The 17,678-nt window shown below is 31.7% G+C and overlaps 2 protein-coding genes across 2 annotated transcripts; one reads left to right on the forward strand and one right to left on the reverse strand.

Annotated features, from left to right (window-relative positions):
• Positions 1–5,886: 5,886 nt before the first annotated feature.
• LOC114411765 lies at positions 5,887–9,148 on the forward strand. Its single transcript, XM_028375452.1, has 7 exons — positions 5,887–6,176; positions 6,825–6,939; positions 7,504–7,663; positions 7,746–7,894; positions 8,045–8,196; positions 8,369–8,483; positions 8,724–9,148. The coding sequence occupies exons 1-7, from the start codon at positions 5,968–5,970 to the stop codon at positions 8,859–8,861; spliced, it is 1,038 nt and encodes a 345-aa protein (XP_028231253.1). The 5' UTR covers positions 5,887–5,967; the 3' UTR covers positions 8,862–9,148.
• A 1,584-nt stretch (positions 9,149–10,732) lies between these two features.
• On the reverse strand, positions 10,733–13,642 carry LOC114411773 (uncharacterized protein At5g01610-like). Its single transcript, XM_028375465.1, has 3 exons — positions 13,262–13,642; positions 12,112–12,166; positions 10,733–11,390 (listed from the first exon to the last, which is right to left on the reverse strand). Exons 1-3 carry the CDS (start codon positions 13,367–13,369, stop codon positions 11,011–11,013), a joined length of 543 nt encoding a protein of 180 aa, XP_028231266.1. The 5' UTR covers positions 13,370–13,642; the 3' UTR covers positions 10,733–11,010.
• Positions 13,643–17,678: the final 4,036 nt, after the last annotated feature.

Raw genomic sequence — 17,678 nt, forward strand, 5'->3', positions numbered from 1 at the left:
TTTGGAATCACCTCATTTGGAGCCTTGTAGCTTCCGTTATTGCCATTTCTATATTTCTGTCCAGCCACCACTTAACCTACGTTTTACCATCCCATTCATCCATTTTATGCCAGAAACCACCTTATTAAGACCCACGAAATTAACCACCTTATTTTCCATCCTTTCCTTAATCAATTTCCGCATTTTCCATCAAGTTTTAATCCTAGACGATCCTAAGTCAGCCCTTGTGCCATGAGGGTTCATATCACATCCACCTAATCATCTACTCCCATAAACATAAGATTCGAGATCATCATAGGATCCAAACACAAACAAAACATAGGGAGTGAGTTATCACATTCCTAGCTAATAAAGACAAATGAGACAACATGTAGATATACATATTATATAAATGAAATACAACTTACTTAAACACAACTCACATCATTTCACCACTTATCGTATAACATCACGTCTCAATAGAACACGTCTCACACATTTTCACATTATTCATGAACTCAAAGATCAAAACACAATATCACTCAACCAGACAATAATGATCAATACATAAGCATTATGTAACAGATATACTAAGACTTAATCTTAGATGCAATGTGGTACCATGTCAATGAAAAACCTCGTCGGGCACCCAAGAATACATGACAAGACAGACCACACACTGGTAAGTCAAGTTACTCTCATTGGGTGAAATCATAGGAAGACCAGTCAGAATCATGCTGTTTTACAAGAATGCTCCAACCATGTGGGATTTGCACAAACTTAAAGGGACACTCAAATCAAGTGTATTTACTCCCAAGGCCCAGACTTCGAGAAGTCCATTGAGGCCTCTCCCTCCTGATTCAGGTCCAACCTAATTTTTTTTAACACATAGACTCTACCCTACCTATGAAATATGCAATACACACAACTACTCAATTGTTTTTAAAATCATTTTAACTTGTCATGCCTCAAAGTGACTAGACTCGTCGGGTTCCTATAGTGGAACCCATCATAAAATTCGTCACGCATTAACTCATCGCTCTTAAAGGGTCTTACAGTTGTGCAATTGTACAACTCATAACTCACAACTCAATGCGTACAACATCTCAATACACATGTTTCTTGCAATTCAACACATACTCAATTTATCATATACACCCAATCTCAATCACAATGTTATAATCCCAAAGCAACATGTTAAATGGTCTTACAATTGTGTGATTGTACAATTCATAACTCACAACTCAATGCATACAACATCTCAATACACATGTATCTTACAATTCAACACATACTCAATTTATCACATGCATTCAATTTCAATCACAATGTTATAATCCCAAAGCAACATGTTATCACACCTCATGAATCATATACACATCACACAATATTAATATTTACATGGCACAAAACATGCATATATTAAATTGAACTATATTATTTTCCATTAAAAAGAGTTAATAAATGATTAAACTAAAAATGCATTAAAAGTATTTATCATTGAATCTTAATATATTAATTTCCTTCAATTTAATTTTATTATTTGAACTATTAATTCCTAATTTATTTTAACAATTCATATACATATATTTGTGTGTGTGTGCATGCTATAATCATTAACACGTAATAAGCTTGAGACCAAAACATGACAAGGAACGTTTCCAACAATCTAATTCTCATGCTAATCTAATAAATCTTGTCCTATTCTTTATATAGCTTTATGATTATCCAATTGATTCAAGGGCAAAGTGCAACCCTGCCATTCGCTTGGTATCATGTAGTATTATATAAAAATCTTTCCAATCATCATCAATAAGCAAAATACAAAAGTTGTCGTCAGTTAATTGAACAATAATATATTAAAATCAAATAGATATCTCATGACACAAATATACTAAAAGCGCACTCAATTCAAGATAATAAAACAATCAAACATACAATTTATGGGTACGAGAAATAAGAGAAAGACACACATTAAAATCATAGATAAATTTTTAAAGCACGAAACAAAGGAATATAACACATCAATTTCACAACAATTTCACATTGAAACATCAATTGATCCATCAAACACAATCAGCTCGCGATCAAAAGCATGTGAACAAAATTGAATTTCATAAAACATCCCAAAATTGATCCTCTAGGGATTCCTACACATGTTCATTCTAATCCCCAAGCGTGATTAACTCATCCCTTATCTCTAAGCGGGCTCACGTGTATAGTCTGACAACGATAGCGGTATCTCTAACGATTCCCTAAGATTCCTCAAGCTTTTTCTCTAGTTGCTCTGCTAGGATTTTCAAATGTTATTAGAGCCTCAATTTCACTATCTTTGTGCGAGAGGCATATCTATCTCTATAGACATTATTTTACAAATCCCAACGGTGGGAATATGTAAAGATGGGTTCCAAAGGTGGTGTTTAACTTTTAGGATGATCCAATGGTTAACGAGTTTGGAATCATAATTTTACTGGGATAAGTTTGGGTGTATACGGAAAAAAAAATTGGGAGAGGAAGAAGAGAGAATGGATTTTGGAGGAAGAGAGAGAAGAGAACATGCTTAGGTTTATAAAAACTACTCTGACTTTAGGGCTATTTATATGCCTGGGTATTCTAAGTCTATCATTTAACCTATTTTTCTTTATTTTATTATTTTATAAAAATGAATTATATTTTACTCTTTTATTAAATAAATAACCAATTAAAATATCCTTTTATTTTCTAGAATATCATTTTACTCTATTTTCTAATATTATGAAACCCTTATTTTAATTAACAAAAATCTTTTTCTCTTATTTATTTAATTTCTAAAAATTCTATTAATTTCTAGTCCATATGACAAATCATTAAAATTCAATTTCAACCCAATATCTCACCCCAAAATATATACTTAATTTAATTAATTATAAAAACTCAAAATACACACTTAATAAATATCAATATATATTTATTTACCAAAAAATAGGGTGTTACAAGTTAAAATTCAGAAATCCCTGAACCAGTGGAGGCACAATGATAATCCAGTGATACAAAAGATGACAACTAATATGCAGCTAAAGTTTAATAAGTATTGGGAGAGTGGTGAGATAAACCATATTTATCGCTACTTTTCTTGATCCATAAAACAAATTTGAGTATATTGAATTTTGTTTTAAGAAAATGTATGGTGTTAAGAAAAGTGAAGACATGATGATAAAATTGGATGATCTCATAAAAAATTTGTTTGCGGAATATGTAATACAACATCCTGTTTCCATTGATAGTAGTACTTCTAGTACTCTAGCTTCAAACATTGCCTCAACAATTAATGCAAACAATGGTGATGAGGATGAGGGTTGGGACGGTCAATTTAGATTGAAAATGAAGAAAAAACATGGTGAGGAGAAAAGGAAGGAGTTCAAAAGGTATTTGGAGGATGAGATTGAAGAAGACAACCCTGGATTTGACGTTTTGGCAAGGTGGAAAATGAAAGCAACCAAATATCTTGTTCTTTCTTTCATGGCTAGAGATATACTTGCCCTTCCAGTGTTTACTGTGTCATTTGAGTCCGTATTCAACACAGGAGGTCAATTACTTGATCCATTTCGTAGTTGCTTGAATCCCACTATGGTTGAAGCTTTGATTTATGCCCAAAATTGGCTTAAAACTGGTAAGCAAAATGTTAATAATTTGTGGTTAGAATTAGATGAAATAGAAAAGATTGAATCAGGTATGAAAATTCCTAGTTTTTTTTATTTGTTTACAATATTCTATTCTAATGATATTTTATTTTAATTTTTAGAGTTGTATGGTTTGGCTTCAAATACTGCTAATGTTGGGACTAATACTAGGACTACTATTGGGACATTTAGTATTGGGAGTTAGGACCACTAGTTCTTAAGGTAATATTTTCACTGCTTTAAATATAATGGCTATCTGAGAGAGGAGCTATTGGATATTGAACAAACATGTAAAATGTGTGTCATATTTAATTGAATTTTGTTATTGATACAGACTTGCAAGGAGTGCGGCATGACATTATGGTTGTCTAGCATTGCAGTGTTTGAGCAATTATCCAACATTGGATCTTATGGTTGTCCAAGTCCAACAAATTGCGTTATTGCTTTCAGTTTTATTTTGTATCATTATTGTTAGGTGTGTGAAGTACTTCAGATGAGAAACACCCTCAAAGTGGTGAGATATATTATGTCTTGGACAAATTGACTATGGACATGAAGGATTTTGGTTATAAGCCACAAAACAATTCAAATTAAAAAAAGTCCATTTGAGACTAATACATACTTATTATTCAACTTGTATTAATTTTTGCATAACTTATTCAAATTTAAATTTTGCAAAATAAAATTTTTAAAATGTTGTGACCCAATTGATCCAACCCAGCCTAACCCATTCATGACCGGGTTGGTTTGGGTTGGGTTTGATAGAAAATTTCTCAAATTCAACCTAACCTAACCCAATTTTTTTTGATTGGGTTGGGTGATGGGTTTAGCCAAACCCGACCCAACCCAACCTATGTACACCCCTAGTTAAGGTAGCATACAACATATTGGTTCACTATTTTGTGTGAAGAGGTGTGCAAGCCTGAGCAAAATACAGTGTTGGTCGACACTATTGCAAGAGGTTGTTAGATGCCCTTAGAAAAAATCAGGTTGAAGCTTCTGTGTATCATGTTAAAAGATACGATATCAAAAAGACAAAAATTGATGTTGAGGAGCTGTTCAATCATGTCACACAACGAGGAGGAAAAATGAGGTCTGTTCTATTGAACGAACGTTATTGTGAGTGTGGAGTTTTTGAAGCCTATAGATATCTGTGCTCCTACGTCATCACAATGTGTGCCCATGTCCACATCAGCCCATATCAGTATGTAGACAATGTGTGCAAAATCAAAAACATCATTAAAGCCTATTCGGGCAATTGGAATCCCCTTGGCTCCAAGGAAACCATTCTTGAAAAAAGTGAACCTATTATTGTTTTGGATGAATCCAAAATACGTGATAAGGGTCAACCAAAGTCTATGCGCATAAGGAACAAAATGGATTGGATAGAATCTCAACACACACAAACATATAGCTAATGCAGGCATCAAGGCCACAATAAGACTAATGTCCACAGAATTGACATCAATGTGTCCATTGTAATTTTAATGCATTTTGTTGTTCTTTAGTTTTTTTGATTTTCAATTTTTTTTTATACCTATAATATCATTATTTGTTTTGGTAAAACAAAAATCAATATCTTTACTTTAAAAGGGAAATACAATAAATGATCAAAATATAGAAAACACATGAACATTACTTAAATATTATTATCTTTTCAAATAAAATCAACCAAATACAATATTAAAAATTAAAAATATTAACACCGACACATTAAACCCTAACACTTAAACAATAACCCTAATCACTAAACTAAAATCTCAAATAAAATCAACTAAATACAATATTTGAAATCGTCCTTGAATTGACAACTTACCGGATCTACTAATTGATGCAAAATGTACCCATTCTAGTGATTTTGAATAATAATAAAAAACCTCATTAGGATTACACCTTAACCCTAAGCTCTAAACATTGGAATGAAACTGGTGAAGCACTACTAGGTGGCATCTCTTGTGGCAATCACTAACATGACGCCACTTGATGAAATATCATAGCGTGGTGTCCCGTATTCATGTTTTTTGGGGAAATGAACTCGATGGTAGCATGTATTAAGGTGACACTTCCGGTTAGAGCATGTTTGAGTGATGCCATATGTATCCTATGTGATAAAAATTATCCATTCTAATAAATTGTTTATTGATCCACCCATTTAAGTAAATAATTTTTTAAGAAAAACTAAAATGGTAAATAAGGGGGCCAATGACCCCATTTAGGAATATTCATAATAATAATAAAAAGAAAACAGAAGAGAAAATCACACAACACAACACAAAGCAAAATCAATAGCCCTCACAAGAAGACCCTATCTTCCTCTTCCTCTCAGGGAATGGGTGGAAGATGGAGAACCCTCTCTTTGATCTATAACCGCATAAACACTTCTTCTTCTTCCAAACCCCACTTTCCCTCCTTCTACCGCTCCCTCTCTCTCGCCGCCGCAACTTCTGAAATACCCGACCCGGATCCAATCGGGTTCGGAGCCCCGGAACTCGACCCCTGCGTCAAAATCCCCGTCAAAGCTTATTTCCTCTCCACCAGGTACCTCCCCAATACCCTATCTTTTTCAAGTTCCTTAGTTTCTCTCGCCCCTTTTGTTATTTTGTGAAATGCGCAAATGGGTCGTTTTCTGAATCTCGTTTCTCTGCTGTTACTTATGGCTTCCGTTACTGTTCCATTTAGGAAGAGGAGACCATGCTGAGTGGGAGTTAAAATTTTTACTTTTAGCTTTAAACTTAGATTTTGAATTTAGAGTTTTATGGTTATGTTATTATTTTTTAATTCATTTGTATGTGTAAAATTTGCAGCTTAGCTTAATTATTTGTGTGTTTATAATGTATAGCCTTTGTGTTTCTGTTTATCCTATGGTTTACTGTTATAACGTTTAATGTTGGATTTAGAAGGCTGTCTGTGCTGTTTTGTGCGGGGATTGAATTTTTGTTGCATTTATGATATTAGATTGGGAATTTGGAGGTTTTTTTTCTTCAGTTTATTAAAGTGGGTAACTTTAATGCTTGTATGTGGTTTATAGGTTTTGAGGTTTTCTGGGCTTTTTTTTTAGTGATGCATTTTGTTTTTCCCTATTTCACGGGTTTGAATTGAATGGAACCCCTCTCCTCTTACATGTCTTTTTGTTGTCCTGTTCTTGGTCTCTATGATTTGGCTGTCTCAGATTCATAATTTTGGCAGTATAAATTTGAAGGGCATTCAGGCTGATAATCACAGAAATGTTGTTCCTCCATCTTCCCGCTCGTCTTCAAACTATGTTGCTCTCCGTTTCTGTGACTTCAATTTGGACTCCAATGTAAGATTTATTAATATTTCTCAAGAACAGAAGAACCTTTTGTGTTTCTATAGGAAGTCACTAAATAGTTCCTAAATATCTCTATTTAGTCAATGCCTGGTTTATTATAAGTTTATAACACAATAAGACCTTGATGTTCCTCTTGGGGCAATGTGTGCGTGTCCAGACACTAGATTGTGATTATGAGCAGTGAGGACCGATTTTTAATGGAATGGTATCATGGAACTTATGCGTGCATTTGAAGGTTAAGGGTGAGATAAGAGGAAGTTCTGGCTCCATATTCTGTTATTCTGCTAATTTCTCCTTTTGGATTTGGGGAGGAAGGTTAGGTGCTGAGCAGCCTGAGCTGCATCATAAAGAGCAATATTTTCATTTTTGATGATAATTGATAAGTAAATTAATGCACTCTATCAAAAAGGAAAATAATACTATCTGGTTAAACCGTTAAAAGCAGATTCAAGTGTTCATAATAAGAAAATCTATTTGAATAGAATAGATTCATTATACAATAGAACAACGTGATTGATTCAACAGAGTCTGAACAACTTTAGGCATTTGATTCAGGGACATGGGTTTCATGTGAAAGCAAGCAACAGTCGTTACATGGTTGTTTATCAGTATGGGTCAGCTGTTTTGTTTAATATCGAGGATCATGAAGTGGAAAGCTACCTGGAATTAGTTAAGAAGCATGCATCTGGTTTACTTCAAGATATGAGGAAAGATGGTATATTTCTTCAAAGAAACTAATTAATCATATAGTGCTTCTGAATCCTGTTGCGTATATGTAACATGTTCTGTGTGATTAGATTATGCGATAAAGGAGAAGCCACTGCAAGTTGAGGACATGCAAGGAGGTCCAGACTACATAGTTCTGAAATCGTTGGATACTGATGGTATCCGTATAATTGGAAGTGTATTGGGACAAAGCATAGCTCTGGATTATTTTGTCTCACAGGTTAATATGTGCCAAATGTCATCTTCTTTCCAGTACTTTCTTGGCCATTTGTTACCCTGAAGGAAAAAGACAACCCTTAAACTGAAGCCGTTAATTTTTATTTTAAAAGAAGCCATTGACTTTTTGGCATTTGCTCTCTCTCATTATCAGGTTGATGGTTTAGTTGAAGAGTTTGCTGGCATAAATCGCGGAATGGAGAAAACTGGAACCTTCACTATGGATAAGAAGAAGCTACTTCAGCTAGTTGGGAAGGCTAACTCAAATTTGGCCGATGTGATTCTTAAAGTTGGTCTCTTTGAGAGGTATTTTATCCCTGTTTTAGAGAAATATGCATACGGCAATGATGTAAGAATATATTGAAAATTTAAGATTCTAGTATCCCTAAAGATTTCAAATATTTGATTTTTAGATTCATTTCATCCTAGAGAATAGTGAGAAAATTTGGTTAATGTTTTTTTATTGTGGATTAATTAGATCAGAAATTGCTTGGAGGGATGCAAAGTATGCTCAAATATATGAGTATCTTAGGGAGGAGTATGAAGTTGCACAACGCTTTGGAAACCTGGATTTCAAATTGAAATTCGTTGAGGTATTTGAGCTTGAGCCCCTCCATAAGTATTAGTCATTTCATCTAAACAATGCAATTGAAAAATTTGTTTGAATCTGAGCCCATCTGAACTCAATAATGTGTGCTTAATTTTATGAACAATTCTTCTGCTAGATGCACACCATTTTCCCCTACATATTTAACTTAGTAGTTGAGGTTGGTCAGTATCTTCAAATGATGTTGTCCAATTAAGGCTTATTTCATCGATTTGGTTGTTTGCAGCACAATATTCATTTTCTCCAAGAAGTTCTCCAGAACAGGAAATCAGATTTCTTGGAATGGTGCATTATTGGTCTATTGACTATTGAAAATGTTCTATCCTTATACGAGATTCTTGGAGCTTCAAATACAGTTTCTTAGTAGATAGTAGTAAGAAGTTGAAGCTATAGATTAATTTATTGTAGTAACAATTCTAGCAATTTTTGAGCCGATAAAAAATTTGCCCTTTTGTATTTAGTATGGTAAATAATGTCCACATATCCCGGACCCATTGAGCTGTATGAAATTTATTTGAAATTGTGATATAATTCAAAAACAAATGGATTAGGTGCATCTAGTTCCATCATTGTTGGAACTGAACTATTGTTCATATTGTAAACTTTTATCCTCCGAGGATGGCAAATAAATCTGAATTTGTTATCATAAAACCCAAGGAACGTTAAAATTTTGCATTGTCTTCACATTCTGGTATTTCATACCCTATCAATCCTGCATTCGAGTTATTTCCCTGTATCGCCTCAAACAGTCTTATCTTTAGCCATAGTTAATTTGAGAGTTAACTCTACTTACTCTTCCAACCACTTCAAAGTTACTACATTAATTCTTTAATTTTTATCATCAAATTAACTTATTAATGATTTAAATTACTTTATCAAAGATTTAAAGTTTATCTCCTGGGAAGATTGAATATAAAATATAGCTTTAGTGGTTATTTTATATTTTTAATAAATTAACTTTAAAACAAATTCTTCACAAGAAAAATGTCGTGACATATTGTATTTGAAAGATTTATGATGTGATTGGTTGCGAATTGTGAGCAAAGAAAGAGAGGGAATATAAGTGAATAATTGAGAAAAGAAGAGATATATGGTGGAAATAGAGATTGTTTGATTGAAGAGAAATAAGAAGAATTAGAGAAGAGAAAAATAAAAATAAAAGCAACAGATTGCATTTTCTAGGGGTTTTGAACCCTTGTAAAACCAACATAATTGATTATGTCTTACACCGGTGCGGAGCAATTTAGTATAGCGGCCATAGCAGGCCAAAGAGTGGCCGTAACGGGCGTTGTAGTGGCGCCGTGTGTTGATTCCTAAAATATCTTAAGAACAAAGACGCCAGGTCTTTCTTGGAGGGTTATTTTTGAGATTTTAATTGCCAGAAATAAAATCTATAAATGTAATAATAGTGAATATGATAAATAAGAATTGGATTTAAAAGATGATGATATTTAATGATTGATAATTACTATGTAGGAAGCTTGTATTTTACATTTGTTGGTATTTACTTGCATGTTTTGCTTAAGACACCTTTGACTTAAATGAATGTCATTAATTAAGTATATTTTATCATTTTTTAGAACTTATATGTATATAGTATTCATTATATAATGTTTAAATATATTTTTCGATGCAATTTAAGATTTTTTTCGTTTTTGTCCATCCAATTCTATTTTTCCGTTTTTCAATTTCATGCAAAATATGTTTTTTTTTTGTTCTTCATTCTTAAAGCCCTTTAAGTAACATTTTTGTACTGTTTAAAATATTTTTTTTACTGTTTAAAGCGCTAATTAAATACTTTAAGGACAAAAATTAAAATAAATACATTTTATAAGAACTAAAATAATTTTTCTTACAAGAACAAAAACGCTAAATTATATAGACAAAATATATTTAAACCTTATATAAATTATAAAAAATGTCAAAATAATTACTATCACCCTATACGCTATAGCATTTTTGGAGACAACCACTACGTGGCGCTATCCGAGATTTAAAACATTCTTAATCGATCTGATATCTTAATTTATGAAGTACTACATATGAAAGTTCATTCTTAATTTGATGCATGCAGCAACAACAATCAAATCAAGTATTGTTCCTTGCGTATTTCTAACTTTTACATGTACTTAAAAGATGAAGAACTAAATTAAAAAAAACACCAAAAAATAAAAGACAAAAATGATCATTTAACCAAAACTAAACTAAACTTCTTAAACCACTGCTCATCAAACAGGGCCTCCGAATCATTAATTCTCCACATTAAACATAGGGGCAAAAGAATACATTGATTCAATTTGTTTGGCATCATTAGAGTTCCATTTGATCTTGCCAAATTAATCATGTTCAATGAGACAATGAATGATCAAAACAGGAATACATCCAATATTAATAGATAATATAGAGAAGAGGATCCTAACTTGTACAGCTATTGTGTGTACCATTTCCAACAACGTAGACTATCTATTCCATATCAATACTAGTAATGACATAATAACCAGCATTTTGTAAACTCAGAATTCTGATACTCTGACAGCATCACGAGGTGTATCATATGCATCCTTTGTCCTTGACTTCTTAACACCAGCAGTAAACCACAACTTGTCAGACTTGTAACCTTCAACTGCCACGTTTGTCACCTTAACCCACACAAGAACCTTTGTTTTCATTCCATCTATGGCTGAAAGTTTTCCCCTGGTGAGAACCCCTTTGACTCGAGTTGCGTATCTCAGCACAGAAGAGTCCTTGAAGCTGACCTCACATGTAGATGGCAAGTAGACAATCAGCTTACCCTTGGTTTCATCAAACTCGTAACAGATTATGTTCTGTGGAAATAGCCCTGGCGGTAAATTGTACTCTCGGAGGAGATCCGGTAGGCTTTTCTGCGGCTTGCCTGAGGGAAAGCATTGACAGAGAAGAGGGAGAGAATGAAAGACAGTGATTATTAGTTAATTCAGTGGTTTATAAATAGGTCAGCATACCTAAATAGATATGATATTGATGCCATAACAGATAGCTGCTACAAGATTTTGTTGGGGGTGAAGCTGACTACCCCCAACAATGAAAATTAGAATATGGATGAGTCTACAATGCCATAAGCTGTATGGATACCAAAGTTGTTGGTGGAATCTATACCTTTGAAATAATAATTTTCTTCACTTGTAATTTTCATGTGTAGACTGTGGTGACAACTTGCCACAATTATGCAACTTGTAGTATTGTAGAATAAATTAGTCTCAAAACCATGGAATGAATGTTATACTATGCAATGTAAAATATGAAGAAAACAGCTGGGTTGGAGAAGACAAAAGAGGGAACTCAAAGGTGCAGAATGACAAATAAAATTTCAATTCGGGTGAGAAAAGGGGCCAAAGGTGAAGGTGGTGCCACATGGAAAACTTATTATCGTCAGTTAGCATTCATGAAAACACAACTAACACAAGGACTGGATTGCTATTCAGCTAACTGATTTATTCATTTGGTGCATATTTATCCTAGTTTACCATGGTGCTATGTAACCGTTTATTAAAACAATGCAAGGTGATCACGTTGGAAAGCATGAGATTTAAAAATGTCAACCATAAACATCTCTTTGAGGGTCAAAACACACATACCTTTCAATTTGTTGAAGATCCATTTTGCCTTTTCTTCAACGGTATTTGAGAAAGTCTGCAAAAGATCACCATTTTTTCTTCAGCAAAATCAAGGCAGTGGCATCAAACTCCTCAGTAAATCTAAAAGTCTATACACCAAACAGGATTTATCCGCTGGAAAAGTTTTTCTTTTTATAATTATAAATAGTAAAACTTTATCCAGCTTTATGTGTCAATACAAACAATTTGTAAAATCTTACTGAACTGAAACTAATTCCCATCTTTTCATTCAATTTAAAGAACATAAATCTATACAATATAGTTCAAGCTTATCAATTTCATTAATGCAACTTCTTGATTGATGTAAAATTCAAGGATTACCATTATGGCCTTACAAGTCACACAAAACATACATGCACAACTGAATTAATGACAATGCTACATCAATTACCAATTTAAGTAATAAAATAAGTGCCAATTTTAAAAATTTTGTGCCATTCCAATTGAATGAAGGCACTCTTCCAGACCAAACAAAATACAAAAAACAACCAAGCCAGTATGATACACCACATGGTCCAAATGGCTCCAGAATGTTCCATGTGATCTACGATATCTAAACCTATCTTTTTTTTTAGTGAATCATATCTAAACTTATCTTTTCCTCCTATTAAGCAAAAGCAAACCATGTCATTTCACTATCTGGAAGGAACTGGAAGAGAATCATGATGAAAAACTAAAAACACTTTAAGAAAGAGGCATCTGGCAATCATTCAGTCTCCTTCATTCCCCATGTTCAATCTATACCCTTTCACACATTTCCCCTTCCCTCTCCTTCAACCAAAGCACACAGGAAATAGTCTTAACAGAAATTACACAAAGCCCAAACCCCTGAAAATTTCTTAAGATAAAGTCAAAAGGAAAAGCATATCCCCATTTTACACAGACAAGCAAAGCAACAATTTTTAATCCGGAATCAAGCAATGTCCTGCCCTTTACATCATGGAAATAAGTCCATCACCCTAAAATGTAGAAACATCAATATGCAAAGCTTTCTATTTCAGATCTCACAAACTCCAAAAGGTAACAATGCTAAGAACCAAGCCAAATTAAATAAGATTAAGAAGAAAAAAAGCAATGCAAGAAAACCCAAAAAAGGTAACAATATACTCACAGAGAAGTCTTCAGAGATGTTAGAGAACTCCTCCTTGGCCTTCTTGGTGATCCATGAGCTCCCCAACCCCACCTTCATGCTGCTAACTTTAGTGAGAGCTCTCTCCATTTTTTTGGGGTGTTTAGTTTAGGCCTCTCTTCCTTTCCCTTCCCTTCACTTTTTGGGGTGCAAAGTGCAATGCAGCCAAGGGGAAAAGAATCTCAGACTAGTTGGAGTTGGATGGAACACACAACCCAACACAACACAACACAACACAATCCAATCCAATCCAACCCAACACAAAACACACAAAACAAAACACAAAACACAACCCAAAGGAAGGAAAAGGGAAAGGGAGCGTTTATGTGAATGTGGTGGGTATGTGAAGTGATGATAAAGGCTTCACCTTTGCAACAGATGTCGAGCTGAGCTGGCAAACGGTAAAAGAACAAAGTACGCTGATGCACACACTGCTCAAAGCGGCGTTGTGATCCCACATTTCTCTTTCAAGTACAATTTTTTAAAATATTTACAAATAAAAAAAGAATGTTAAATATTATTTGTATTAATTAAAAATCAATAAATAATTTTTTTTGTTAAAATTGACTATAAAATGTATTGATAATTATGGATAAAATATATTGAGAATAGTTTTATAAATTTTGATGTCATTTTGTCCTTGTTATTTCATCATAATTTACCTTTAACTTTTTCATATTAAATAAAATTAATTTTATGTTGTCATCAAATATGATTTCTTTATAATACAAATTCACAATATTATAACATATATATTACATTATCTCATTTTTATTTAATATAAATTTAAAATTTAGAGATAAGAATAGAATTAAAAAGAGGTTCTTCTAATTTTTAAGACAATAAGTTATTTAAAATAAATAAAATATAAAGCCATAATTATTTCAATATATATATATATATATATATATATATATATATATAATTACCACATTTAAATTATAATTAAGTAATTAAATATATTTTTGTACGTTATTTTATATTTATTAATTAATTTAACAGTTTTTATTATAATTTAATTTAATTTAATTAATTAACTTATCAATTTTAAAATTTTAATTTTTAACTAGTTTATCCCGTTTTTTTAAAGAGATATACATATAATAATTCTTATAACAATTTGTATATTATTATTATTATTACATTTCAAACCTGTCACCTTTTTTTTCATTAATTGTAAAATTTGTTGTATAATTTATTATCCAATTCCAAGTATCATTTCTCTATTGTGAATCAAGCTTTAACCATATGCGAAGAACTGGTGTATATTATTAAATTTTTAAAAAGTGATAAACTAGCTGTACAAGTAAGCATTAAATTTTAAATTTTTAAAAAGTAATTAATGAAAGCCGTTGATTGTCAGTTGTTTCAACGAATAAATTAATTTTTCAACCATACATATTAAATACCTTTTTTACGAAAATATCTTTTGTTTGCTTAGCCTAAATATATTATTTTTTATATATATATCAAGTGCATCAGTAAAAAAGAAACTATAATAAAATACTTATATTAAAAATGAATATTTAGTTTTTACATAGTTGAAAAATTTAAGAGAATATGCAGTGTCATTTAATCTATAAATTGATGGATAGGATACACAGATCGTGTTTATAAAGTGCATTTTTTAAAATAAAATGAATAAAATTCTCCAAATATAATCTTAAATTTAATAGTAAAATTCACATACGAAGAAAAGATTATTATTGTTATGAAAAAAGATTATTAAAAAAGTAGCTTCACATATTTGAGTTGAGGCTAGTCTTTTTAATCACAAGATAATAAGATTTTTTTAAAAAAAGTATTATTATTATTATTATTATTATTATTATTATTATTATTATTATTATTTTGCATAGAGCTTAACTGATAGATAGGGGTGGAAATAGGTACCAAAAAAATAAAAATAAATAACACACCTTCTATAATAGGTTAAACACAGAATATTGATTACCTCTACCAAAAAGCTTGAAATGAAAAAGATATGATTTTTGTTTGGTTAGGAAGGTAATAGGAAAGTTAAAAAAAAAAAAAAACATGATAGAAAAAGGATATGATTTTAACTTAAATAGGATATGATAAGATATGATTATTATATAAGAACATAATAGGAAAGTTAAAAAAAAAAAAGGAAACCTGACAGAAAAAGGATATAATTTTTGTATAGGAACCTAATAAGATATGATGGAATATAATTTTTGTATAGGAACATAATAGGATATGATAGGATATGCTTTTTATTTGTTCTAGAATACAGGAACCATAATAAAAGAAAAAGAAAATCTAATAGGAATAGAAAAAAGAATCGTTAACAGAAATAAAAAAACTAATAAAAATAATGAGAAATATAAAGGAACACCTGACTCACACTTTGTAATTAAAATTTTACTTAATTATAAGAATCGAATCTACTAATTTTTTAAAAAATAATATTAATTGTACCCAAAAAATAATATATATATATATATATATATATATATATATATATATATATATATATATATATATATATATATATATATATATATATATACCCCTACATAGACTTTCAATAGATCCCATTGACAAAATAATGGAAGATAACCGCAGGTTTTTTTTTTTTTTTGCTGTTTCAGTAAGGTTGAATACAATTCCTTTCAACCCAATGTAAGTTTCAAGTTATCTTATTATAGATATATCTACATCTTTTAGACGCTAAGTACTTTTTTTAGTTAACGTGAGTGAATGAAAATTCAATTATTATAACACAACTCGCAGTACTATCTAGCTAGTACTTTTGAGAAATTATATAATTCTATTAATTTGCTGCATTATTTTGTAAGAAGATTAAAGGAATATGTTGTGTAATATCTCACGAGGGAAAATGAATTTTTGTATGCATCGTTAATTAATTAGGATAAATTAGAAATTAAATTTCTGTTCAAACCTTTATGGTGTGCTACTTTTACCCTACAATTTTGGCGACAGATCTTGTTTTCCATTATTGCTTTTCACCCTTAAGTTTACAAAGGGGACCATTGAGAATGTTATGATAATATCTTAATTCTAAAAATGTAAGCTAATGTGGAAGCCATATGTGATAATAAAAATATTTGCCAATACACATGGTGTGGGGTCAGAATTTGTATTTTCCAGCTCAAAAGGCTAATAACACCGACCGTGCACTATCATAAACGAATTTATTTTCATTCGGATGGAAGGTTCCAATTATTGAGAAGAAAATGGTGATAGATCAGTAGATCACAGATCCAAGCATGATTGTATAGTTTTCTCCAGCTGTTTGCTGACTTATTAGACTTTTGTCTAAGTACTGTGGATAACCCATTTAAAGCATCTCACATTTTTTTTCTTCTCTTTTTCATATGCTGGATTAGAGCATTATCCTGTATTGCTTTTTTTTTTTTTAAAGCACAGTTAAAGGCATTTCATTGATAATCCGAATTTGAATACAAATAATATAAAAAATGTGGTTACAAGAATAAAGTCTTGATGTCCTAGCCAAGGAATGAGCCACAAGGTTAGCTTGTTTCCTTAAAAAACTCACCCTGTGTAGTTTGAGATATTAAAAAGGGAAGTTCTACATTTAGCTATTACAACATTGAAATCAAAATTTCCTTTTGCTGTATTTTTGCATGCATCTACTACCATCTTGCTATCAGACTCGAGAATAACATTTTGGAGGTGAAGTTCATCGATCCAGGTGAAGTTCATCAAAATTACCTTGATCCCCTCTGATGCAGATTCCTATGCCAAATGCGTGAATATCTAGGAAAATTGCAACATCAATATGTTGCATTTGAGATATCCTTGAGCTGGAGGTTGCCATTGCAAATCACGTAAGGGAGGTTCTTATGAAGGTGTATTTCTCAGCATGTGCATGTTTCTTGCAAAGCTCCATTATGAGAAGAAATGTTTCGAAAAAGAGAGTGATATTGATGGTGGAATATCAATCTCCTTCCACACTTTGTCATTTCTAGCTTTCCAAATTGACCACAAGACAATAGAAATTCTGCATTTCAGATCATTATTAACATTTTCCAGAATAGTAAAAAACAAATCTTTTATGTCTATGGCTGCATGAATTTTGCAATCGATGTGAGTCCAAAGGCCAGCTAAAATCCAAAACTGATTGACTTTATAATTGTCAACTAACTGTTATGAATGAAGAACAAGAATTTGTTGTGAAAACAGAAAATTGGAAACAAAATGGAGTTGTGTTCTTTTATTAATAAAAAAATAAAACTTATATACCTGTGATAGCATGTTTTTAACAAAATAATAGAAAAATACCTAAGGCTGCTAGCTAACCTCCCAACTAACCAACTAATATTAGACCACATACAACAATCTTCATCTTGATCTAATGCTTAGTTAGAAAAGTAATATTCAACTAAACAAT

Source organism: Glycine soja, chromosome 1, assembly GCF_004193775.1.
Source record: "Glycine soja cultivar W05 chromosome 1, ASM419377v2, whole genome shotgun sequence".
Classification (NCBI taxonomy): Eukaryota; Viridiplantae; Streptophyta; class Magnoliopsida; order Fabales; family Fabaceae; genus Glycine; species Glycine soja.

Excerpts from the sequence above, each read along its gene's own strand:
- LOC114411765 (XM_028375452.1), top strand. The coding sequence starts at position 5,968 with ATGGGTGGAAGATGGAGAACCCTCTCTTTGATCTATAACCGCATAAAC. Across the intron at positions 6,940-7,503 it reads ACTTCAATTTGGACTCCAAT|GGACATGGGTTTCATGTGAA; the intron begins GTAAGATTTATT and ends CATTTGATTCAG. Across the intron at positions 7,664-7,745 it reads TCAAGATATGAGGAAAGATG|ATTATGCGATAAAGGAGAAG; the intron begins GTATATTTCTTC and ends CTGTGTGATTAG.
- LOC114411773 (XM_028375465.1), bottom strand. The coding sequence starts at position 13,369 with ATGGAGAGAGCTCTCACTAAAGTTAGCAGCATGAAGGTGGGGTTGGGG. Across the intron at positions 12,167-13,261 it reads ACATCTCTGAAGACTTCTCT|ACTTTCTCAAATACCGTTGA; the intron begins GTGAGTATATTG and ends GATCTTTTGCAG. Across the intron at positions 11,391-12,111 it reads GATCTTCAACAAATTGAAAG|GCAAGCCGCAGAAAAGCCTA; the intron begins GTATGTGTGTTT and ends GCTTTCCCTCAG.